General features: G+C 31.5%; 2 protein-coding genes across 2 annotated transcripts in view; both read left to right on the top strand.

The window, feature by feature from the left end:
* Positions 1-62: 62 nt before the first annotated feature.
* Positions 63-8,426, top strand: LOC145323734 (histidine protein methyltransferase 1 homolog). The gene is made up of 12 exons (XM_080166225.1): positions 63-170; positions 1,168-1,205; positions 1,642-1,772; positions 2,860-2,933; positions 3,168-3,228; positions 3,621-3,704; positions 4,136-4,233; positions 4,558-4,657; positions 5,282-5,334; positions 6,669-6,755; positions 7,523-7,615; positions 8,295-8,426. The coding sequence occupies exons 1-12, from the start codon at positions 69-71 to the stop codon at positions 8,385-8,387; spliced, it is 1,014 nt and encodes a 337-aa protein (XP_080022351.1). The 5' UTR covers positions 63-68; the 3' UTR covers positions 8,388-8,426.
* Positions 8,427-8,429: 3 nt separating this feature from the next.
* LOC145324544 (mechanosensitive cation channel TMEM63B-like) overlaps positions 8,430-16,755 on the top strand; it is a 126,412-nt gene continuing 118,086 nt past the window's right edge. The window contains exons 1-3 of the mRNA XM_080167128.1: positions 8,430-8,477; positions 15,525-15,626; positions 16,197-16,274. Coding sequence (XP_080023254.1) covers positions 15,531-15,626; positions 16,197-16,274 — 174 coding nt within the window. The 5' untranslated portion in view covers positions 8,430-8,477; positions 15,525-15,530. The remainder of the gene's footprint in view (positions 8,478-15,524; positions 15,627-16,196; positions 16,275-16,755) is intronic.

Here is a 16,755-nt window from a genome sequence, read left to right as displayed (position 1 = left end):
AACAAAATAAATTTTGAATATTAACTATATTGAGTTTACTTATACTTATGTTGTTTCAGATCTCAAAAATGGTATTTTCATTTAATTTTAATGTAGATAAAGATGAAACATCGCAGGGTGGAGAGAATGATAAAAATGCTACGGATTCTTATGCTATAGTTTGGAAAGAGGTTCTAATTTTTATGTTTAATTTTATAGCTGAAAATCCAAGTGTCCAGTTGCAAATATAGCTGGGAAAAAAATTTAGAAGCTCTTTGTAATAAAAGAGAATAAATTTTAAACTTTTGGCTAAAGTATCCCGAATTACCTCATTTTAGTATAGTTTATTATTCTAATATGACGTCATTCGTTATTTTTTCACCAAAAGTTTTTTAATTTATCCCCCTCTTATTATAGGCACTTTAAAAATCTTCCAAATTTTCCCGCCAGCTATTTTAGGTGTTCATAGACAATGATGAATATGTCCAATTGTATTTAAATTGACATTAACATTAGGGTTGGCAATCCGAATCCGGAATCCGCCCAATTTTTGGTCAATTTTGGAATCCAAATCCGTATCCGGAATCCGTTTTTTAATAGCGGATTCGGATTCTTAATTGGTAAACTAAAATTAGCGTCTTGAGTTTTTTCTTTAAACTCCCGCTTTTTGAAGGCAAAGATTATCATCATTATATATATTATCTTTTAAAATCTGGTTCGATCCTCTGAAGTGAATTATAGAGAACACCAAGAACATTAGTTTTTAGGACATATGTAGCACTTAATTTTTTTAATTTAAAAAAAAACCTTTTAAAAAATTGCAAGAATCCGGAATCCGCGGGAATCCGCCATTTTTTTGACTGATTCTTGTAAGAATCCGAATCCGGTCCAAAAATTTGACGGATTGCCATCCCTAATTAACATAGAAACAATTGACTGTGTTTCCTTATCATAGCATATGGACCACAATCTTTTCCAAGAAATCCTATTCTTCATATATACATATCATGTTAGGTAAGGTTAGGTAAAGGTTGGAAGATCTTTGCAGGTAACCATCTCTATAATTAAAAATGGGATAGAAAAATAGGTTTGATTGATTCAACCGGAATATCTTATCACTGGGGGGAGGGTGAAGGTAAACACCCCAACCCCCTCATAATTTTATTTTATTTATGAAACATATTTTAGGCAGAGGAAATAATGATAACAGACGAACATTTCAAAAGGTTATTTTCATAAAACTAAAACGTTTTATAATGATGGTTGGGATGAAATTAGGATTGCAGGGGGAAGGGGGCTGCGGTCAACGAGGTAAAATTCATCTCGATTATTGAGTTTGATACAAACACATATAATTTTAGTTCGATATATATACATGTATTGATCTATTCTATTATATAAAGTAGTATGTACTTTTGTCTGTAGCTTAAGATCTCGTTAACCTCGGAACTGATTAAATTCTTCAGTTTAAGGAAGCTACACATTCCAGATTTAAGTGTTAGGATGGTGTCAGTCTATTATTCTGTCTTCCTGACCCCTTGTAGATGAAAGGGGCGCAGCTGCTAGTTAATTTTAAAGTGTTTAAAAAATCGAGATTTCTCATATAATCTGTTTCATACCCCTTTTAGTATAATAAGTTATATTATGAAAATAATTATAAAGAATTTCTATACTGGAGTCTATAGAAAACTTTCCTCTGATTGATCTAATCACTGCTAGCAAAGAAAAATCTACGAAAGATGAATCTACAAAAGATAAATCTACGAAAGAAGAAGATGAAAATACTGATTCAGGGATTTTAATATTATTATAGTTTTTCTTAGCAAAGCTACTCTATAATTTAAAATGCCTTTCTGGCTGTCTCTAAGAAACAGAATAGGAGAAACGTTAATTTTTTTGTAGCTTTTCTAGATAGACATTTGATTTTTTGTGTTAAGATACCCCGTGCCATTGAGCATCTATAATTTAAATTTTATATAATTTACTTTGTCTGTCAGTGTGGCGGTTATGCTTCATAAAAGGATATATTTATAATTACATTACATAAGGTTTCTTGGTTTTCTCTTTTACTCTAAGTCTGTTTGATGATCACTGAAAATATGCTCTATAACTCACTTTGTCCGTTTGTCAATCCATGTTTTTTTTTGCTTCGATACTTATGGATTTTGTCAACATTGTTCAGAAGTTCTGCATTAATAAAAATATGAATATGTTTAAAGTATGGATTTCGCTTCATCCTTATGATAAAGTAACAGGATGTTTGTACCAAAGGATCTCGCAAACCGCTGAACTTATTGGGTTCTCCTTAACAGGGCAGCTTCTCATAGGCCCCGGGAAGGTTTATAACTATTTTGGGGGAGGGTACCACCACCCTCCCAAGAAAAATCACAAAAAAATCGAGAAATTTTTTTTTGCGTGATAAGACCAATTAGATATTTGAAATAAGAAAACAAACATTTAAAGTGCCACTAGAGGCCTATAGGGGCGTAGCCGCTAGTATTAAATAAAAGCGCATAAAAATATATACTATAGGTATAAGGTATAACCAACAAGGGAAAAAATCTTAAATAATATTTGGGGGCGAATGAAGAGATCATCAATTTTACTATAAGTAACGACAGCTAAAAACTACGTATAGGTTTCGTGAGTTTTTAGTAATAATTTCGTTATTGTTATAAGCTAATACAAATACCATTGGTTTCTATAACTAGAGTTTGTTTATCCCTATGTCTGCAAAATCAAAATTATTTAATATCTGTATCTAACAATAAGCCAATTTCTTTTACTTTAAATAATATCTTATTTGTATTTGCCGCGCTATATTATTGTCTTTGTTTAAAAGCATTAATACAAAATAAACTAAAATATTTTAAACTACAGAAAATGAGAATCAAAAAAGACAGTTGGAAAGCTTAAACTATGTCAATAGTCAAATTGTGGCAATACATTTAAAGGTAATATTATTCAAGTCGATAACACAGGATCAAGGACGCCAAAGATTTTTATTTTTATGAGGGAGGGGGGGGGGGGCAATGTTATGTATTTCTAAAATAATTTTGGAATGGTGAGTAAATCTATTGTATTTCCAAAATACTTTCGTATAAGCTTTAATTAGGACTGAATTGTATGCAGTATTTCAAATACTTTTAAATCGGTTGGATAAAATTATAGAGAAACTTTTATTTAAGAGTAATGGTTATACAGGTGACCTAAACAAAGCTCTGGATGATAATAATGACTTGGTACCAGGTATTTTGATATATTCTTGTGTATTGTGTGAATAATCAGTTTCTATTTTGTGTAACTTGTCTACGCACATGCGAAATAGATATGTTTATCTTAACTTTAAATATCTAATCCTTTAATCTAAATACAGTGGAGTAATAAAGTCACTTTCCATAAAAATATCTCTAGCAATTTAGATATATTTGTCATAAAAGTGCACTTGTAAGTTGTCATAATTGCCGTACAAACATTTGACATAAAGCTTACCACAAATGTTTTTTGATAGGTGTATCTTTTGTGACAAGTTTTCTTAAATGGAAAGTGTACTTTTAAGACAATTTTTTATTATGCCAAGTGTACCTATATGACAAATGATTTCATGAAAAATTCAGGACTAAGACGAATTTACTTTTCAGGTGTGTATGAGGGTGGTTTGAAAATCTGGGAATGTTCTGAAGATCTAGTCAAATATCTATACCAAAACTATTCTGATCGTCTTGGTAAGTTAGGGGAACTTTGACAAAGCGTCCAATCTTTTTCTTTTATCTTTTTCATTCTTCTTTGGTGTGTTGGGGGTGGGGGGGGGGGGTGAGTGGAGTAGAAAACAAGCAAAGCAATTTTACTCAAGATTTTTAATCTTTGTATGCTGGGTAAAATCTAAATGAAGTGGGTCTGGATGGAGTAATTACCACCTTGGTTTTTTTTTTTTTTGGGGGGGGGGGTTAAAACACTACATTAACTGGAGATCTATTTATCTATATAGCCGGAAAGAGAGTGCTAGAGGTTGGTTATATATCCGGATTTTGAATTTATTACTTTTAAAAAAACGTCCAAGCTTTTCTTTTATTTTTTTATTCTTTTTTTTTTTGGGGGGGGGGGAAGGGGTTAAAAACTTACATTAACTACCTAGAGTTTCTATCTATCTATTTAGCCGGAAAGAGAGTGCTGGAGGTTGGTTGTGGAGCCGGATTACCCGGAGTTTTTGCCTTTGCTGCTGGGGCCACTGTTCACTTCAATGATTATAACAAGGTTATTTAGTTTGAGGCAGCGCAGCTACTCTGTATGTCATTGTCTGTACGTCTGTCTGTTCTGAATTTAAGATTATAGTTAGTTCTTATCAAGGATCTAGGAACGGAACAAAAAACGGCAATTTATTTTTCCTAAAAGGCTATGAGTAGAATTCTGCCTTTGTTGGTTGTTAAGTTTTGTGTTGTTTATTTATCAAACTTGCAGAGTCCACTTTTCGTATTTACCAATACTTAAAACTTGAATATTTAAGCTTAATAATATTTGTATAATTATAATTTTTAATTATTTAGTGTACTGTCTAAAAAAAATGATTGTTTTATCTAGGATGTACTAAATGAGATAACAATACCTAATGTCTTATTAAATGTGAGTGATGACAATCTTCACGCAACAAAGATAACCAGCACTTCTGAAAAATACCCAGGCATTTATAAAAAAAAACTTTTAATCAAATCCTAGAATATCTAGGATCTTAGTGGATAGGACAATGGACAATGATTTATATACATCTCCAATGATGGTAAATGAATTTACCCCTTTTAGAATTAAAGAGTTTTGATGCTGCTAGTTTGAACAAACTAATTATTAATGATTTTGTAAAATTTTCAGCCAACGAATAAAAGAACTTGGGATCGTGGAAAGATAACGAGGTAACGGGTTTTGTCATATTTTCACAGTAGCTTTTGATATAATATTTAAGGTTAGGTAAATGTTAATAATTGCCCCGCAGGGTTAGAGCCCCCCGCAGGGACTGGAAATAGGAGAAAAGCTAATGTAAAAATACGATACCAGCTGCTTCTATTTATTTCCATGATTAAAAAAAACTTTTCTCGTATTTATTCGAATTCGGTGGATAGAAACCGGTTCTCATCCATACGAAAAAAAAACATGTTTAGCATCGTATTATATCCAGCTTTCTGCTGCGAGAAATAACTATTATTGGACAGAATTTAAACTTAACAATGTGTGGAGGGGTTTTTACATAGAGGTATTCAAAATATTTCTGGATAAAAAAATTAATTTAAAAGTTATTTTTGAAATGATGTAGAAACCAAGTTCTTTGCTGGAGACTGGGAACATTTAAATACATTACTCTCAAAGGAATCAAGTTTATATTGTGATTATGATATTGGAGTAATAGGATGTTTGTCTGTTGAATTTGTTTAGGATTGAGATTTTTCGCATATTTTCTGTAAAGTTGTGTTGTTAGCGAAGTTGTGTAAGTCAAAGAAATGCTCTTATTAAGTCAAAATATTCTTAATTTTGACCATTTCATATAGACCTTTACGAAAAATACGGGAAAAAATTACCCTCTTTTTGTGGTTGTATTTTTTAAGTGATAAGACAATGGTGGATTTATAACAACTTCTTCAGATTTACATTATTGTTGAAAATTTTGGACACCGTTACTTTGTACAATTTAATAAAAAGGTGTCCCATAGTGTAGTGGTTAGGGCACTACGCTGTGGTTGGTAGAAACCGAGTTCAAATCCCCACATAGACTTTGCACTTGGTTGACAAATGCTGTCGAAATTTGTCAGAATATGATCACGCAACCTTCCCTAAGATGCCCTAGGGTTGTAAGGGGGGAGATTTGTAGGAAGTTAGGATTCTACAAATCAAGCACCTCTAACCATGCTTTCCCTAATCCATGCTCCTCGTATGAGAGTGCCATTAATTAGGGTTGCTTAATATGGAACACCTGCCAAAACTCTAGGCCAGGGTCATGTAATAATTGAATAGCTTCCACGAGAATCGCGGGTCAGCTTGTAATGTAACATAGAATACAACCAGCTGTGCGCGAAGCTTACCAATATAAGATTGGCCAAAGGATTCTTACTTCCAGTCTCCGTGTGCATCTGAGTCCTAACTTCAGATAATCATGGCTACAACAACAACTACAAAAAAAAAAAAAATAATTTAATAAAGAATTAGTGAAAGCCTCAACAGGTTTTAAGTCATCGACTAGGAGAATATGTTTATAAAACTTTGGGGACAGATGTAATTTAGAGTAGAGTATCTCTTCCCTGTCTGATAGTAGGTTAATTTTGTTATTAAACATTTTTATGAAGTCAAGTTGACAAAATGTCTTTAAATTGACTAATGATGTAGTAATGAAATTCTATCCTGTTAAAATAAGTAGTAAGCTATTATTGTAAGTAGCGAAGGATCTCGCTAACCTATAAACTGATATGGTTCTTCTTTAAAACGAAGCTTATTATAGGTCCATGGAAGTTTATTGAAAAAATTCTATATCAAAGTCCTAAAATGTAATTTTGTCCTTACTTAAACAGTATCCTGTATTTAAACAATTTTAGAACAAAACATAAATTTTTGTTTATGTTAATGTTTGTTTGTGCTACCAATTTTTGAGCTTTACTTTTATGGATGTTGTCATCCTTGTATTAACAAATTCTTGATACTTGATAATATAGACAGAGAAAGAGAAATATGATCTAATTTTAACTTCTGAGACAATATATAATCCTGACAATCATCTCAAACTTATCAAATTGATCAAGGTAATTTGTTTCTTTAGGAGGAAGGTGTTATCTCTAAAATACACATGCTTTAGCAAATTTTAATTTTTTTTTTTTTTTGGGGGGGGTTACATCTTTTATTCACTCCTTTGACTTTCTTGATCTCGTTAACCATTAAACCGATTGATTCAGTTCTCCATTTTTGGTAAGCTTCACATATTTTTTTCAAATTTTATGTCTTGGGATGGTTGTAGGATATTTTTTAATTCGAAAAAAATTTATTTTTGATAATAATAAACAATAAGACAACATAAAAGCAGGCGTGACTTTGCAAATCTCTTATGCAGGATCAATTGAAGAGTAATGAGGAGGGAGGCGTGGCTCTGATAGCAGTTAAAATATATTATTTTCAGGATCAATTAAAGAGTAGTGAGGAGGGAGGCGTGGCTCTGATAGCAGTTAAAATATATTATTTTCAGGGTCAATTAAAGAGTAGTGAGGAGGGAGGCGTGGCTCTGATAGCAGCTAAAATATATTATTTTCAGGATCAATTAAAGAGTAGTGAGGAGGGAGGCGTGGCTCTGATAGCAGCTAAAATATATTATTTTCAGGATCAATTAAAGAGTAGTGAGGAGGGAGGCGTGGCTCTGATAGCAGCTAAAATATATTATTTTCAGGATCAATTAAAGAGTAGTGAGGAGGGAGGCGTGGCTCTGATAGCAGCTAAAATATATTATTTTCAGGATCAATTAAAGAGTAGTGAGGAGGGAGGCGTGGCTCTGATAGCAGCTAAAATATATTATTTTCAGGATCAATTAAAGAGTAGTGAGGAGGGAGGCGTGGCTCTGATAGCAGCTAAAACATATTATTTTGGTGTCGGGGGCGGAGTTCAACAATTCCAGGAAAATGTCAACAAAACTAAAATTAATCCTATGATTTATATTTTAGTATCCGCAAAAAAACTTTGTACTTTTTATAAAAAAAATAAGGTTTTCGTTTTAAGCTAAATAAATCATTAATTGTTGGACCGAATGGGTTGTACTTTTTAGGGAAGCTTTATATATGTCCTGGACTGTTTTCTGAACTCCCCACTCTCCTTTACAGGCTAGGGGCGTAACAATTATTATATTATGAATAAATATTATTGTTTTCCTTAAATTTGTTTTGTAATATAAGGTTATATTTAACTCATCAAATACTAAAAACTACATGATAAAAATAAGATACGCTTCAATTGAAATTAATTTGAATTTTTTTTCAATCTTTCGTTAAAATTTCTATATTGGAAGAATCATTTTAGTAATATCTTTATATAAAAGTAACAGGATGTTTGTCTGTGTGTGTCTGTCTCTACCGAAGGATCTCACCAACCGATAAACCGATAGGATTCTCCTTTACAATGTAGCTTCTCATAGGTCCTGGGAAGGATTTTAAAACTATTTTGAGGGAGTGCACCACCACACTCCCAAGAGAAATCATTGTAGAAACAAATTATACCCCCTTACCCCTCGCCTCAAGTGCCCCTAGAGGCTTCTACGGGGCGTAGCCGCTAATAGGTTAATATGACATTTTTTTTATCAGAAAACACTGGAAGATAATGGATTTTCTGTGCAGACTGTTTTCAAATGTGAATCTGGTGTGAAAAGAGATATTCTAGCCGCAACTTTAACATAAATATAAATATTCATGTACCTGTCCTATTATTTATTTTTTTTCAGAAATTAAGAATGTATAAATAAAATAGTTCATTTTTTATTGAAAAAGGTAGGTTCTCATAGATTATTATAGTTTGCTCATACTTCTTTATATTTATGGAGGGAAGGGACATTGGGCTGTTTATTAAACTAGTCCCCAAAGTCAGTGAGACAACCCCAACCCCGCCCCCCCCCCAAAAAAAAAAAAAAAAAATTACGAACCCCATTTTTAAAATTTTTTTTCGCATATTTGCGAATTCGCCATTTATTCGCGAGAATTGGTGACTCGTTCGCAATTTTTTGGACTTGGTAATGGAAGATATAAGGATTCCCATACTCACATCATATTTTTTTAGGCATGTATCTAAAGTTTTTAATTACCTCTTGGGCCAAAGCCCCTTACGCCTAGAGGCGAAGTCGCTAGTACATAAATAAGCCAATAGGAAAACAATGGTGGAACCACCCGGCCATATTATTGGTTAGAAAGTGTATTATTGGAATAATTTAATAATATACAGGGTGAGTCAGAAAAAACTGAGTTTTCCGATTTTCTGATACAACCAATAGGAATATAGAAAAAAAAACAATTATATGTTCTTGTTCATACATTAAACTTAGAAAAGGTGTTTTTGAATATTTACGAAAACAACAGCGCTTTTTAGAGCTTAAAGATTTCAAAAGTGTGTGTGATAACTTTTTCGTCTATTATTTTGTATTTTTAAAGTAGATTTATTTCTAATAGAATATTTCTGCCATTCTAAACAGATGACCAAACATATTCTTTATTCATTAAAGTTTTTATTCAACAAATTCTAAATATTTAACATCTTAAAAATACAATTTATTTAATTAAAAATTTCACATTATAAATCAGATTATCAGATGATGACCTGATTTAATCTTCAAAATCCCCGCCCCCTTTTGACAAATTATGCTTATATTTTATAATCCGTCATAATAACTTAATAATCAAAATAGGGCAATATTTAAAAAAAGCATTTTTATAAAATAAATTCAAACTTCAATAACTTTTTTGTCTTTAGAGATTTTTTTGTCAAATAAAAAGGTTTTATTTTTTTTATACTATAAGCTACGTTATTAAAGAAAATTCTTTTACTGAAAATGCATCACAATCAAGAAATGTGAAAAATGACGAATCGCAGTATTCTAAAAATGCTTTTGTGAGGAACCAAAAAGCATTTCACTTTTAAAACTCATTTAGGTACTTTTCTTAGACCTTTTGTTAAATTAATATTGAAATTCTACGATTTTTTGATACAAAATAGATGAGTTATTTTAATTTTTCTTGATCATCATTTTTCACACAAGGCATTTTTTGACACTATACACCTATCATAGAGGCTGCATGTTTAGATGTAATGAAAAACACCTTTTACAAGTTTGATGTGCTTTTGTACAGAGAACAAGGACATATAATTTTTTTTTTCTGTATTCCTTCTGGTTGTTTCTGAAAATCGGAAAACTCAGTTTTATTTGACTCACACTGTATAATTATAAAGAAATAAAAGGGTCCGTCTGCTTGGGTATCCTTTTTGACAGATTTTGGGACTAGATTGATCATCTATATCTACTATATCTATTGCAACGTAGTGAAGCAAGATTAGAGTAAAACACTAGAGGGAGAAAGGGTTAAATAACCCATCTCCCCATCGCAACCACCTTTTGCAACATTTTTATTGGGTCATTGAAAATCAACCAATGATGTCGCTTATATTAACACAGCCAAGAAGCAGAAAAAAATTTAGAAGCAGACGAAAGAGGTCTTTGAAAAAGGGAGGAAGGTAGTTGTATGTATATACATCTATACTATAGATCTGTTGTTAAGCAAGCAAGTAAGGTAGATGAATTAAGATAGCCTGATATCTAGTTGCCGAAAGTGTACGCAGTTTCCTGGGTGTTTCCTCATCCTAGCTCAATATTTACTACTAGCTACAAATCTTCAAACTTCCCTTTAAAAAATCAAAATTTGAATGTATAAACGATTTATACATTATACATTTGAATTTTTTAAATTTTGATTTTTTTTTTGAAGTTTGAAGCTTTTTTGGCTAGTAGTAAATATTGAGCTAGGATGAGGAAACACCCAGGAAACTGCGTACACTTTCGGCAACTAGATATCAGGCTATCTGAATTAAATTAGTGTATTAAGTTACATTGAACAAGTGTAATGGCTTAATCAGTGTGGCTTCAAAATTACCAAAAACATAATTTATTTACTCGTATTAATTCGAATCCGGTGGAAAGGAACCGGTTCTCATTCATACGTAAAAACTCTGTCTAGCATCGTATTATATCCAGAAAATTTTTTCTCTACAAAATAAGATTATTTATTTTGGGAAGTTCATAAATCATTTTGTAAACACTTTCTCTCTCATTAGTTGGATAAAAACTAGTTGGGTCAAACTACCAGTCTCTAAACTTTTTACTAATTTTTAAGATCTAGAAAGCGTATTTTGTTTACTATCATTGGGCGGGTAAAAAACTTATTGTCCATTGTATTATCCTTTAAAGGGCGAATATAGGTTTGATATGATATGAGCTTATATGAAAGGTGCCATTTCATACTTTTAGAATATCTATGCCAAATTTAAAAATTCAAAAAAATCCTTAAGTAGATTTTGCAATTTTCTGTTTCAATTGAACATATGATAAATGAGATTGACGACAAACGGTTTATTTTAGCCCTTTACAAGACTTTTTTTTTGACTATTTTGCTTAAGTTTGATTGACTATTACAATGGCACGCACCTTAAAAGATAATTTAAATGTTTATTATTTTAGATTATATACTCTTTAATTCAATTTTTTAAAAGCGTAGAAATAATTTGCGTAAAAGTTTTGACTAGGGTAAATAATACGTCTTAAAATTTATTTTCTGTACAAAGATCATTGGTTAATTCTGGAAAATATAAAAACCCTGATGTACGCAATTTTAACACACACACACACGAACCTTAAAAAAACAGGGATTTGAAATCATTCTTCCTCCAAGAAAATTTTATCAATTATTTTTTTTTTACTTTTTACATTATTTGATGTTTTTTTAAACTTTTAAATATTTTACTTTATATAATTTGTATTAAGGTAGAAGATGGGTATATTTACCCCTGATTAATTAGTTTCCACGTTATTACGACTATCCTTTACGAAAGCTTTTTAATTCAACCTTGCTACGAAGCCTTGTGTGATGCTAGGGTAATTGGGTTCTTAGGGAACCACACTTATTACATAATATTATCTTGAGTTAGAAAGGTTTTAAGCTATAAACAGACTTATACAATTAGATATGTCAATATCCTTAAGTTATTTATAATCTATATAATGGCACCTTTGAAATAAGCTCATATTATATCAAACCTATATTCGCCCTTTAAGATACCTGATACAAATTATGTTAAAAGAAGTGGATTTTTGGAGTGACTAAAGGCAATAAAAACACTTTTAAAGAAGATCTACCTATTAAAGACAATAAATACTAGGCGGAAAAAAGACTTGTAGATTAATTTACCTATCTTCTATATCTCAGATATTTTTATTATAATTGCCTATTTTATTAAAATATTTTAGCTGATTTTTAGTTTTAGCGGTTTCGTGTAAAACCTAAAAATTCTCAGGGATGGATGGGACAATGATAGATTAATCAGCCTCAAGTTGTCTCCATTTTAATAATAAAGATTCTATAAATCAGAATTCCTTATATAAATAATGCATCAGGAAAGATTAATTTATAATTCAATGCCCAATCCCTGCAAATACGTCATATCAAACGGAAGTTCTCCGATAATATATTTTGGTTTTGTAATAGTAAAGTTAATGTCTGTGGTAGCTTGAAACTGTACTGTCATATTTGCAAGCTTGATCAATTTAAAAACCACAGAAAATCAAAATAATATTAACGTAACAGTTGTATTTTACATTAACTATATATTATATATTCGTTTGCTTAATCATAAAGTGAATAGAATTTAAATTAAGTGATTTTTTTCATTATTCGCAATAGTTTGTTAAATACTATAGGCTGCGCACCTAGGATCTAGGGACTGTTTTTTAAAAGGGGTAAGATGGAGGCAGGAAAATAGCCTAAAACCATTCTGGGAACCTATGTGAAGCTTTCCATAATGGAATAACTTAATCAGCTCAGTAGTTATTGAAATCTTAAGAATCAAACCCAAAAAACCTTACTACTTTACTTTATATATCAGGAAGTGTTTCAGGGATATTACAACCTAAGATAACTGTTGCTTGTGGTAAATAATGGGTAAAAGAAAGTGATTATAGATTAATCACCATTCTTTGTTCCTTCCTTTACTTGTACTTTTAACTGTCAGGAAATGCCAATAGAAAATAGAAAAAATTATCAAATTTAGTATAACATTAAAATTAGTTAAATGATTCATACAAAAAACATTACGAAATAAAGTGAGATTATTTAAACTATAATATTTGAAATGTTATGAAATAGTTCTTATCTGTTTGATTATCTTTCTTATTATTTATAGATTTTTACAAATTTGTTTAGTAGTAAGGCTACTCTATATTTCGCAATCATGTCGTTCTAAGAGATTTTGTTTCTATAGATGAAAAGACAAGTAGCTTTGTTTTTATTTTTATAGTTTTATTGGTAATAGTATCAAAAGTAACGTAAATTTTCATATTTTAAGCATCTGCGCTTTATGTTTCCTTCGTGATTTGTTGTAATATTTTTGTGCTCCGCTGCTTATGGATGTTGTCATTCTTGTTCTATAACAATTTATTATGTTTATTTAAGTTTGTTTAACATTGTTTTTAACTATTTACATAAAAAAGCACCGCATTTTATTTATCTTTTATTTGTTTAATTTTTATACTGACTCATAGTTTTATTAGTAGCGAAGCTACCCTATAATTCACAATGTCTGTCCGTCTGTCCGTCCGTCCGTAATTAATGAATTGGGGGAAACGTGATTTTCTCGGCTCCTATTCAAGATAGACAGCTGAAATTTTTAGAGTAGATTCCCACTATATATGCCCATCTAATATATACATTGTTTTGTCCGTCTGTTTGTTATCTGGGGTGCTAGATCGATTCCTAGATTTTTACGTTTTCGTGATTTTCTCAACTCTTATCCAAGATAAAGGGATGAAATTTTCAGGGATTAATTAATATTATATTCTACATATTTTCACCAAGTTTTATCAATATTTTATTATTAATTGTGGTGCTAGATCGATTCCTAGATTTTTTAGGTTTTCATGGCTTTCTCAATTCCTATTTAGGATTGACGGTTGAAATTATCAGGGATTGAGTATGCTCATGTTCTACAAATTTCCATCAAGTTTCATTAAGATTTGTCTATTAATTGCGGTGCTAGATCGATTCCTAGATTTTTTATTTTTCATGATTATAAGGTTGCGTGATTTTAAAGGTGTGATGATTTCCCTATTTTACCAATATTAATATTTATATGACACTGCTTTATAGTATTTTTTTCCTGGTATACAATCTTAATTTTTGAGCTTCGCTACTTATGGATGTTGTCATCCTTGTTTGTTTATGAATTGAAATAATAAAAAAAATATTTTTCTGTATTGTATAGGTAATCAACATATTTTTTTAATACTCTACCGTCGTATTTATGGTCTCAAGGATTTGCAAAAGTCTCACCTCAGAAAACGCATAGGGTTATGTTGCGAATTTTTCTTGGAACGTCACAGTTTAGCAAATAAGCTTAGCTTACCCGTTTTTCAACGGATTAAAATCTTTTGTAACTAAGTCTACCTATTGAATCAGGGAAAAGGTAATGTGATTCTGACAAACAAGGGGGGGGGGGGGAGTTCTGACACATTTGCGTAAACGGTGAGTATAGGCTTTATCTTTGGACTGAGAGGATAGGTTATTAGGGATAAAATCATTCTTATATGATGTATTTCCCCCAGATTTAAGATTTTTTGGATATGCCTCCAGGTTCCGGAGCTCCAGGCTTCCAGGTGGTCTCTGTACAGGTAAAAATAAAAATAAAAATAAAATTTTTTTTCAAAGTTAAAAATCAACTTATAAAACAAAATATGCATATTTTTTCTTCAAATATTTGAATAATATTAAAAAAGATGCATATTTTGTTTTATAAGTTGACCTGTAACTTAAAAAAAAAAAAATTATTTTTCACCTGGAGGCCTGGAGCTCCGGAACCTGGAGGCCTATCCAAAAAATCTTAAATCTGGGGGAAATTCATCATATAAGAATGATTTTATCCCTAATAATCTATCCTCTCAGTCCAAAGATAAAGCCTATACTCACCGTTTACGCAAATGTGTCAGAACTTCCCCCCCCCCTTCTACATTTCCCCTCAACCCCCTTCCCTTTTTCTCCCCATTTTAACACACTTCCCTTACAGTTACACCAAAAAACAAGTTTTACTCCAACTAAATACCTATTTAATTTTTGGCAATTTCAAATGGAATTAATTGGCTGAATAGCAGACCCTGCTATTGAATATAAGTGAAAATGGACCACAACGAAATTTTTGAAGTATGTTGTATATTTTAGGTCTAGTTTTGATAATACTAGCGGCTACGCCCTATGGCCTCTAGTTGCGATTGAATTAACAAAGAGGGGAAAAGGGTGTGGAATTAACCCTTTATGTGTAATTTAAAATAAAAAGTAAACACTTTGTTGTGGGGGTAATTTTTTTCAAGATGAGATTTTTCGGGTATAGTCCTTTCCACGACATCCCTCCATAAGGAGCGATTCTTCGTATTTTTCACAGTAGCTTTTCTCCTATTTCTAGCTCCTGCGGGGGGCTCTAACCCTGCGGGGCCAATAACCTAACCCTGTGGGGCAATCACCTAACACAATATAACCTAACCTAACCTAAAATAACCTATAAAAAGCCATTTTAAAAATACGAAGAATCGCTCCTTATGGAGGGATGTCGTGGAATGGACGTGGATGGAAGGACTATACCCGATTTTTCTTGGGATAATGGTATTAACTTCCAAAATAGTAATAAACCATTCTCTAGACCTATGAGAAGCTTCACTGAAAAAGATATTTTTCGCAAAACACACAGACATCCTGTTTCTTTTATGTACAATATTATAGTCCTATTTTGTTAAGATAAAGATGGAGGGTGAAGAGCAGAACTGTGCCCTGTATTCAAACAACAAATCCGACCCTTTCCATATTGGAAATACATATGGCGGATTACCCACCAATTTGGTAAGGATTTGGAGGGGATAATTTATCTTTATGTGAACTATTTTGCCCCAAACTTTTTACATATAAAAACAAGCTTATATTTTATTTTAATCAATTTAAGCCTGATTTGGCTCTAAGTGTATAAGTTACTCCATTTGAATATGATTATTTAAATCCTTTTTTATCCTACAAAATTATCACCGTTTTACATTAAAAATTTTAGTCTCCCGTATACATAAGGAAATAATTTGTCTAAAATAACGGAGTATATAATATTCAAGGGGAGGGGTATATTAGTACCCAAATTTTTATAATAACGTTTGCTTAATCATTGTCTTAAAAACTTTGTTGACTTTTATTGATGGTTGGTTCATTTATTTGAGTGTCAAAATGTTTCAACCACTAATTGTACTTTACAGAAGGGGTAATCTTGTGCATCATCATTGGGGATGTACAACAATTTATCGGCTATTGTCTTAACCCGTTAGACCCTTGGTTAATATTTGGGCACTCTCTTTTACTTCTATTTATAAGTAATATTGTGTTTCTATACTTATTAGTCTATTTTAATTATTTATATTTTGTTTTAAGGTTACAAATGCAATAGGGTGGACGTTGCTAATGATTGGATTTCTTCTGATAAGAAAATCAGCTTTCAAATTTTTAAAGGTTATACATTTTTTGTTTGCAAAATAGATTTACCCTATAGGAATTTCTTGCATATCAAATGCAATACATTGATTGATTGATCAGCCATAGTTTGAACCTAAGACTACTGGAGACTCCTGGACCAGGGCTAGCTCAAGAATCACGATTTTGAGTATTGCAAGTGTCCCAGATTAAACCTTTATGAATGACACTATCCTCAGAGGAGCCTGGGATTGATTATACATTGATTATTAGGCATCCAAATACACAACAATCTTCCTTCTTATGCAAGTAGGGGGAGATTGCAATACACTCAATATTTTTAAATATCAAACTATATTTTCTTCTATATTTTTCTTATTTTCTTAAGCTATTATATAAATCTCTTTTTTTCGCCTGTCCGTCAGATATAAAGCTTAAATCTTTTGTGAAGATTATTATGACTTATGCGAATCTAGGCTACATATCATTTTGTCCGTTGGCATTTTATTCTATAAAGTTA

Source organism: Acartia tonsa, chromosome 7 (genome assembly GCF_053477335.1).
Source record: "Acartia tonsa isolate MP-2025a chromosome 7, ASM5347733v1, whole genome shotgun sequence".
Lineage (NCBI taxonomy): Eukaryota > Metazoa > Arthropoda > Copepoda > Calanoida > Acartiidae > Acartia > Acartia tonsa.
Note: the sequence above shows the minus strand (reverse complement) of the source record. Positions and strands in the feature narration are given on the sequence as shown.